At 43.8% G+C, this 9,173-nt stretch overlaps 1 protein-coding gene across 1 annotated transcript in view; it reads right to left on the bottom strand.

The window, feature by feature from the left end:
- Positions 1-6,492, bottom strand: part of LOC137305830 (putative per-hexamer repeat protein 5) — a 104,080-nt gene extending 97,588 nt beyond the window's left edge. The window contains exon 1 of the mRNA XM_067974757.1: positions 6,397-6,492. Within this exon, the coding sequence (XP_067830858.1) occupies positions 6,397-6,492 (96 nt within the window). The remainder of the gene's footprint in view (positions 1-6,396) is intronic.
- Between the last annotated feature and the right edge of the window lie 2,681 nt (positions 6,493-9,173).

Consider the following 9,173-nt stretch of genomic DNA (forward strand, 5'->3'; position numbering starts at 1 on the left):
CCTCTGAGTTAGAAGGAACATAGGAACAGGAGTAGGCCATTCAGCCCCTCGTGCCTGCTCTGCCATTTGATAAGATCATGGCTGATCTGTGATCTAACTCCATATACCTGCCTTTAGCCCATATCCCTTAATACCTTTGGTTGCCAAAAAGCTATCTATCTCACATTTAAATTTAGCAATTGAGCTAGTATCAATTGCCGTTTGCGGAAGAGAGTTCCAAACTTCTACCACCCTTTGTGTGTAGAAATGTTTTCTAATCTCACTCCTGAAAGGTCTGGCTGTGGGTTCAAGTTCTTACTCCAGAGACTTGAGCCGGAAATCTAGGCTAACGCTCCCAGTGCAGTACTGAGGGAGTGCTGCACTGTCGGAGGTGCTGTTTTTCGGATGAGACTTTAAACCGAGGCCCCGTCTGCCCTCTCAGGAGGATGCAAAAGATTGCACAGTACTATTTCAAAGAAGAGCAGGGGAGTTATCCCCGACGAACTGAGCAATATTTATCCCTCAACCAACATCACTGAGAAAACAGATGATCTGGTCATTATCCTGTTGCTGTTTGTGGGACCTTGCGGTGTGCAAATTGGATGCTGCATTTCCTACATTATAACAAGTACTTTGTTGACTGTAAAGCACTTTGGGATATGCTGAGGTCATGAAAGGTGCTATAGAAATGCAAATTTTTCCTTTTATTTTTAATGACCTGTTTCCCTGTTGCAACTTCGAAGCATTTCTGAGTATAACTTAGAGCGGTTCCTTTATTCTGAGTAAGGAGAAAATAGCACAACCAAGTTCGGCATAAAATAATGATTAAAATCCAGCATAAATATTTCAGGTCAATCTGGTAGAGCGTCCAGGTCTCCTTTGCGTCACCGTCAATATCTCCAAAAGGGCTGTGAGGAGAATTGTGGCTCTCAGGAGCTGACATTACTGGGAAGTACATGCACTACTCTGATGTTAATTACAAGCACTGCATGCTGCCAGCTTCCAAAATCAGGGGCTGCTTGTAAGGTGTAGATTTGTGGAGGGAGTCACACAGTTGGTTTAATTGAGCAATCATTTCTGGCTTGCTGCTCTCTAAAATTAACCCTTTGAAAATATTCATCATTGCAAGCTGAATTACTAATGTCCTTTAGGGAAGGAAACCTGCCGTCCTTACCCGGTCTGGCCGATATGTGACTCCAGACCCACAGCAATGTGGTTGATTCGTAATCGCCCTCTGAAATGGCCCACCAAGCCAGTCAGTGGTTCAAGAAGACGGCTCACCACCACCTTCTCAAGAGCAATTAGGGATGGGCAATAAATGCCGGCCTTGCCAACGACGCCCACATCCCATGAACGAATAAAAGAACATTTCCAAGAAAAATGCTGAACCAAACTGTCCCTTCCCACCATTCATAGAATCATAGAACCATGCAGCACAGAAGGAGGCCATTCAGCCCATCGTGCCTGTGCCGGCTCTTCGGAGCTATCCAATTAGTCCCACTCCCCCTGTACTTTCTCCGTAGCCCTGGAATTTTTTCCCCTTTCCATGTATTTATCCAATTCCCTTTTGAAAGTTATTATTGAAGCTGCTTCCTTTCCCTTTCGGGCAGCACATTTCAGATCATAACAACTCGCTGCATAAAAAAATTTCTTCTCATCTCCCCTCTTGCCCTTTTGCCAATTACCTTACATCTGTGTCCTCTGGCTACTAATTCCTAATTGATCCAATACTGAATGCAGAAACTGCTGGACTCCCTTAACAAGAGGAAGCACTTTTATTACCATGTTTCTGACTATTTTTTCACCCTGGCTCCATGTGAAAGCCCCTAAATAATGTAAATGGAATGGTTTTTAGCAGCAACAACTTGCATTTATATAGCGCCTTTATGGTAATAAAATGTCCCAGGGTGCTTCACAGGAAGGTTATCTGACAAAAATTGACACCGAGCTACAAAAGGTGATATTAGGACAGTGACAAAAAGCTTCTTCAAAGAGTTAGGTTTTAAGGAGCCTCTTAGAGGAGGAGAGAGAGGCAGCGAGGCGGAGAGGTTTAGGGAGGGAATTCCCGAGCTTGGGGCCTAGACAGCTGAAGGCACGGTCGCCAATGGTGGAGCGAAGGAAATCGGGGACGCGCCAGAGGCCGGAATTGGAGGAGCGCAGAGATCTCGGAGGGTTGTAGGGCTGGAGGAGGTTACAGAGATAGGGAAGGGGCGAGGACATGGAGGGATTTGAAAACAAGGATGAGAATTTTTAAATTACGCTGTTGCCGGACTGGGAGCCAATGTAGGTCAGCGAGCGCAGGGGTGAGCATTAGAACAGCCAGGAATTCTTTTTATCACTGTTGAGGATTACTATAAATGCACTCTGTGAGTTATATTCTTTCACTCTGTATAGACTCGATAGTTAAATTTGAGTGTTTGTATATGTTTGCGATGGTGTATGAATAAACCTACAGAAGTTAAACAGTCAGATGCATTAAATTTAGACCACCATGTTTGATTTCATATTATTTGTGTCTACTGTATCATGTTCCTGCTGATATTGAAACCTTTGCTCCTATAACTCTGAATGTCTGATTCAAGATTCAATGGTGAACCACACATACATTTATTCAAAATGTTTTCTAGATTAAAAATCAATCAACTGCATAGTTTTAAAAACTGCTCTACAACTGCTCTAGAATGCACCATTTTTAATGTAGTTTCATAAGGAGGGAGATTTTCTCAAATTCTGAATTATCTCCCCCCCCCACCTCAGTAATTCACATACGAGTGTGTAAGTGGGAAGGGGATAGAATTTGAAAAGAAATTTGCTACCTCTCTGAAACCACCTGACATTACCTGCCAAAACATGGTGCGATATTCCCTAACATACTAAAAGTAGATGTATCTAACCATTATAGGGATTTAAGAACGTAGGAACAGGAGGTCCTTGAGGAACAGGAGTAGGCCATTCAGCCCCTCGAGCCTGTTCCACACCTCGAGCCTGTTCCGCGTTCAATTAGACCATGGGTGCATAATGAGGGGCACCTATAACTCTATTATCTATAAAATAATGAGGGGCATAGATAAGGTCGATAGTCAAAATCTTTTCCCAAAGGTAGGGGAGTCTATAACGAGGGGGCATAGATTTAAGGTGAGAGGGGAGAGATACAAAAGGGTCCAGAGGGGCAATTTTTTCACTCAAAGGGTGGTGAGTGTCAGGAACGAGCTGCCAGAGGCAGTAGTAGGGGCGGGTACAATTTTGTCTTTTAAAAAGCATTTGGACAGTTACATGGGTAAGATGGGTATAGAGGGATATGGGCCAAGTGCAGGCAATTGGGACTAGCATAGTGGTATAAACTGGGCGAAATGGACATGTTGGGCCGAAGGGCCTGTTTCCATGTTGTAAACTTCTATGATTCTATCTATGATTCTATGGCTGATCTGTATCTTAACTCCATCTACCCGCCTTGGTTCCATAACCCTTAATACCCTTTGCCTAACAAAAATCCATCAATCTCAGCTTTGAAATTTTCAATCAAACAGGGAATGGAACACATCTGGCTGCACCGTAGCATCTCAGCGCAGAAAGATTCTTGGTGCTATTTATTGTCGGAATACTCCATCGCTTGCTGTTTAAAGAGGCAATAAACAAACCTCTGTGCTCATTAACCTGCAATTATCATTATCCATTTTCTCTGTTTAGTCTCATCTCACTTTAATTGTTTTGTGCTGAACTGAACCTTTTATTGGAGAAACGCAAGAGTTAAACAGTTGTTCAGTCACTGTAGGTTTATGAAAACATTGCACCTCATTTTATCAAAAACTTTTCTTGTATCATTATTTTGCATTTGTTTCAATAATCTGGATCATTTAATGTGGTGATTATTTGTCATTACAGGGACTGCAAGTTTATTTGCATGGATTACTTTTCAACTGTGAACCTGATTGGAGTGTATATTCACACAAAGGGGAGTGGAAATCTGGAACTCTCTCCCCCCCGAAAAGCTGTTGAGGCTGGGGGTCAATTGAAAATTTCAAAACTGAGATTTTTGTTAGGTATGGGTATTAAGGGTTACGGAACCAAGGCGGGTAAATGGAATTAAGATACTGATCAGCCATGGTCTAATTGAATGGCGGAACAGGCTGGAGGGGCTGAATGGCCTCCTCCTGTTCCTGCGTTCCTATGGTTATATTTTGAATGCGAATTTGTTTTGGTGATCCTGAAGGAATCCAACTGTAAATCTGACTCTCGAGCTCTCTGATTGTTTGCCTGTATGTTATTGAACTGTTTCCTACCAGTTTCTTTATATCCCATGAAAACTTATCATAGAAACATAGAAAATAGGAGCAAAAGTAGGCCATTCGGCCCTTTGGGCCTGCTCCGCCATTCAAAATGATCATGGCTGATCGTCAGGACCCTGTTCCTGCTTTTTCCCCATATCCCTTGATCCCTTTAGCATTAAGAAATATATCTATCTCCTTCTTGAATACATCTAATGACTTGGCCTCCACTGCCTTCTGTGGTAGAGAATTCCACAGGTTCACCACCCTCAATAAAGAGAACTCATTTGTTTGCATTATTCCATTACGAAACAAAAAGCGGGCAAACCTCAATGATTGCGTTTCTTGGTATGACATTTATATCGCAAGACGGTGGTTGCTTTTATGAGTAAAGATAGTTCTTATACATAAGTGACGCAATGTAGGGAGAGGCTAGCAGGACTGTTCAAATCAAGACTAGGAATTTTGACTGAAAGCAAAGTGAATGATTGATTGGGTGACTTACTGACTGATGAACCTGGAGGAAAAATGTCACATTTTTTCAGCAACCAAAAAGTGATGTTTGCTTCTTGATGATTCCCACACAGACCTCTCACTAACACAATGGCCGAGATAAATCAGGTTTCGACTCTGCCAAGGATAAATGAAATCATGCATAAATATCCATTATTTCAATGTGTCCTTATCAGCTGGAATGATTCACTCACAGAAACAGAGTCTATTCAAAAAACTTTTTTTTTTGGGGGGGCTGCATCAGTAGGTGAAAGTTTTGAAAAGAACTGAAGGTCACCTGAGGTCATCCACATCTCAGCGGTCAACCTACTCCGCGGATCTCATGTATTTCAGGGGCTGTCAGCTGACGCTTGTCAGTTCCTGACACTCTTTGTACCAGTAATGAAAGATTCTTTTGTTTGCTGTGGTATTGTAGATTGTGATTTGGAGCTACAAATTTGCAGGTGTTCCATATTAGACTGCACCATCTGAACAGTGTAAATTAATTTAATTCGGTGTGAACTAGGGAGTGAAAGAAGGCACTTTCCGATTTCTAAATTAAGATCACCTTTGCTGGGTGAGCAGGTTGACTTGAGCTGGTAATTGAGCAGATGTTGCTGATTTCAATAAGACTGAAAGTCAAGGTATCTGCAAATATTGCACCTTCCAACTTATTTCCCCATCAAGTCTGATTTTTGGTGTTTTGCTTCTTTCGGTACCAAAAGATCTTTAAAAAGGCTTGGAAATTACGACTCATGGTTATAATCAGACTATTGGACATTGTAAGATACTGGGCCATTATTTGCTGCTGCAGGGCATCTAACGGCGTCTGCCGTAAGTTAGACTGGCCCTTCCAGGTTTAGGTATTTAAGTTTTTTGCGTGGCGAGTTGCTGAAAGTGCGAGCTGATAACGGGGCAGTGAGGGGGAACAGGGCATCTGGGACCTGAGTGAACGGGGCAAGCAACTGGGTATCTCCTCAATCAATCAGATTGAAGAATTGACAAATATGCAGAGCAAGGACTGAGAAGGAAGTGTAAATTAGAGAGGGTGAATTCAATGTCAGGTCAGGTACAGAACGAGAAATAAAGAGAGGGAAAGAAAGATTGGATTAAGAGAGAGAGAGAAAAAAAAAGAGACAGAAAGGAAAAGTAAAAAAAAACATAAAAATTTAAATTTTTACATTTTTAAAATCTCCATCTTTTGTAATGGTTAATTTTCAGTGCCAGAGAGGTTGATTGGCAGTAATTAACATTTATCATATCGTTTAAAGGGAACTTAGACTTAAATGACAAAACTTAACTTTCTGTGGCAAGATTAGTTTGTATCTACCATGCAAATACAACAACTTCATGCCGCTTCATTGGAACAGTGTAAGAGGCCGAGGACAGAGGTCAGAGTAGGAGTGGGAAGGGGAATTAAAATGGCAAGCGACCGGCAAGACAGGGTCACCGCCGAACATCATCGTTTCCCAGACCGTCACTGACCTCATGTCCACTGGAGATCTTCCCCCTCATGGCCTGCTTCTACCTCCTTCCCAAGATCCACAAACAGCACTGCCCTGGGAGACCCATCGTTTCAGCCTGGCCTTGCCCCACGGAACTTATTTCCTCCTTTCTTGACTTTGTTTTTTCTCCCCTTGTCCAGTCTCTTCCAACCTACAGCTGCGACTCTTCTGTCCCCCTCCGTCACTTTAACAGTTTCCAGTTCCCCGGCCCGAACTGTCTCCTTTTCACCATGGACGTACAGCTCCTCCATGCCCGCATTCTCCACCAGGATGGCCTGCGGGCCCTCTGCTTCTATCTTGAACGGAGGCCCAACCAGTCCCCATCCACCACGACCCTCCTCCACCTGGCTGAACTTGTTCTTACGTTGAACAACTTCTCCTTTGACTCCACTCACTTCCTCCAAATAAAAGGTGACACTATGGGAACCCGTATGGTCCTATCTATGCCTGCCTTTTTGTGGGATTCGTGGAACATTCCTTGTTCCATCCTACTCAGGTCCCCTCCCTCATCTCTTTCTCTGGTACATTGATGATTGTATCGGTGCCGTTTCCTGCTCTCGCGCCGAACTGGAAAATTTCATCAACTTGGCTTCCAATTTCCACCCTTCCCTCACCTCACATGGTCCATCTCCAACTCTTACATAAGAACATAAGAACATAAGAAATAGGAGCAGGAGTAGGCCAATCAGCCCCTCGAGCCTGCTCCGCCATTTAATAAGATCATGGCTGATCTGATCCTAACCACAAATCTAAATTCATGTCCAATTTCCTTTACTTCCAGGAAACTGTCTATTTCTGTTTTAAATTTATCTAATGATGTAGCTTCCACAGCTTCCTGGGGCAGCAAATTCCACAGACCTACCACCCTCTGAGTGAAGAAGTTTCCCCTCATCTCAGTTTTGAAGGAGCAGCCCCTTATTCTAAGATTATGCCCCCTAGTTCTAGTTTCACCCATCCTTGGGAACATCCTCACCGCATCCACCCGATCAAGCCCCTTCACAATCTTATATGTTTCAATAAGATCGCCTCTCATTCTTCTGAACTCCAATGAGTAGAGTCCCAATCTACTCAACCTCTCCTCATATGTCCACCCCCTCATCCCCGGGATTAACCGAGTGAACCTTCTTTGTACTGCCTCGAGAGCAAGTATGTCTTTTCTTAAGTATTGAGACCAAAACTGTATGCAGAGAGATAATCACAGCAATCAAAGGAGTGAATGGTGTTCAGACAGGTTGGTCACTGCGACAACGGATGAATGGACACCGCACAACAATCGCCAGACAGGAAGGTTCCCTCCCAGTCGGGGAACACTTCAGCAGTCAAGGACATTCAGCCACATCGTCGAGCAGAAATTGATAGCCAAGTTCTGCACCCATGAGGATGGCCTCAACCGGGATCTTGGGTTCATGTCACGCTACATGTAACCCCACCTGACGTAGAGTCATCCAGACTCAAGTTGTAGTTGGCTTGTTCTCCATACACAGCGAAAAAAAGTTATCTGTTTTTAATACAACTGGTCATTGTCTCTCTCTCTCTCTCTCTCTGACTCTCTGTCTTTCTGGTCTCTCTCTCTCTCTCTCTCTGTCTTTGTGATTTGACCCCTTGTGTATTCAGTATTCTTGGATGTAATGTTTCCCTGACCAACCTGTCTGAACACCTTTGATTGCTGTGGTTATCTCTCTGCCGAGGTTTGATAAAGGGCAGTTAGAAAGATTATCTGTAATCACCAGGCATTGTTCTCTGACTATATATGCTGTGCCTTTATGCAACCCTTCACTCACCTGACGAAGGAGGAAAGCTCCGAATGCTTGTGATTTCAAATAAAGCTGTTGGACCAAAACCTGGTGTTGTGCGACTCCTTACATTTGTTCCAATGAAGCTCAACAGAAGCTCGAGGAGCAGCACCTCGTCTTTCGTTTAGGCACTTTACAAACTTCCAGATTCAACATTGATTTCAATAACTTCAGATCATAACCACTGCTCCCATTTTCTCAGTCAGCTAGTGCTGGTAATGGTTCTGCTGCTGCCATTTACAGCTACTCCTGATCAATCTTTTGTTTCTTAACCTGTCCCATTCCCACCCTCCTTGCCTTGCACCATCATCCCTGTTGTCATTTAATCACTCGTGCCCCCCACCCTATCAGAGACCTTCCCTTTTGTTCTTTCCTCCCCTCCCCACCCCCACTTTCCCTGGCTCTGTACTTGCTCAAAAACTTCAACTCTTTTAACTTCTTCCAATTCTGACGAAAGGTCTTCGACCTGAAACGTTAACTCTGTTTCATTCTCCACAGATGCTGCCTGACTGGCTGAGCTTCTCCAGCATTTTCTGACGGTATTCTGCCTGTTGAGCATTCTGGTACGACTTCTTCCATGTAAGGCTACTGAAGCATAACTCAGCATGATTTTGACGTTTCCAAGGAGGAAGAAGAAAGAAAGAAAGAAAGAGAGAAAGACTGATTTGCATTTATATAGCGCCTTTCACGACTTCGGGACATCCCAAACCACTTTACAGTATTTACAGCACTTTTGAAATGCAGTCACTGTTGTAATGTAAGGAAACACGGCAGCCAGTTTGCGCACAGCAAGATCCCACAAACAGCAATGTGATAACGAGCAGATAATCTGTTTTAGTGATGTTGATTGCTGGATAAATATTGGCGCAGGACACCGGGGAGAACTCCCATGCTGTTCTTCGTAACGGTGCCGTGGGATCTTTCACGTCCACCTGAGAGGACATCAAGGGCCTCAGTTTAACATCTCATCTGAAAGACGGCACCTCCGACAGTGCAGCACTGAATCAAGGAAATCGGGGATGCACAAGAGGCCAGAATTGTAGGAACGCAGAGTTCGCAGAGGATTGTAGAGCTGGAGGAGGTCACAGAGACAGGGAGGGGGTGAGACCGTGGAGGGATTTGAACACAATGATGTGAAT

This window comes from Heptranchias perlo, chromosome 3 (genome assembly GCF_035084215.1).
Source record: "Heptranchias perlo isolate sHepPer1 chromosome 3, sHepPer1.hap1, whole genome shotgun sequence".
Lineage (NCBI taxonomy): Eukaryota > Metazoa > Chordata > Chondrichthyes > Hexanchiformes > Hexanchidae > Heptranchias > Heptranchias perlo.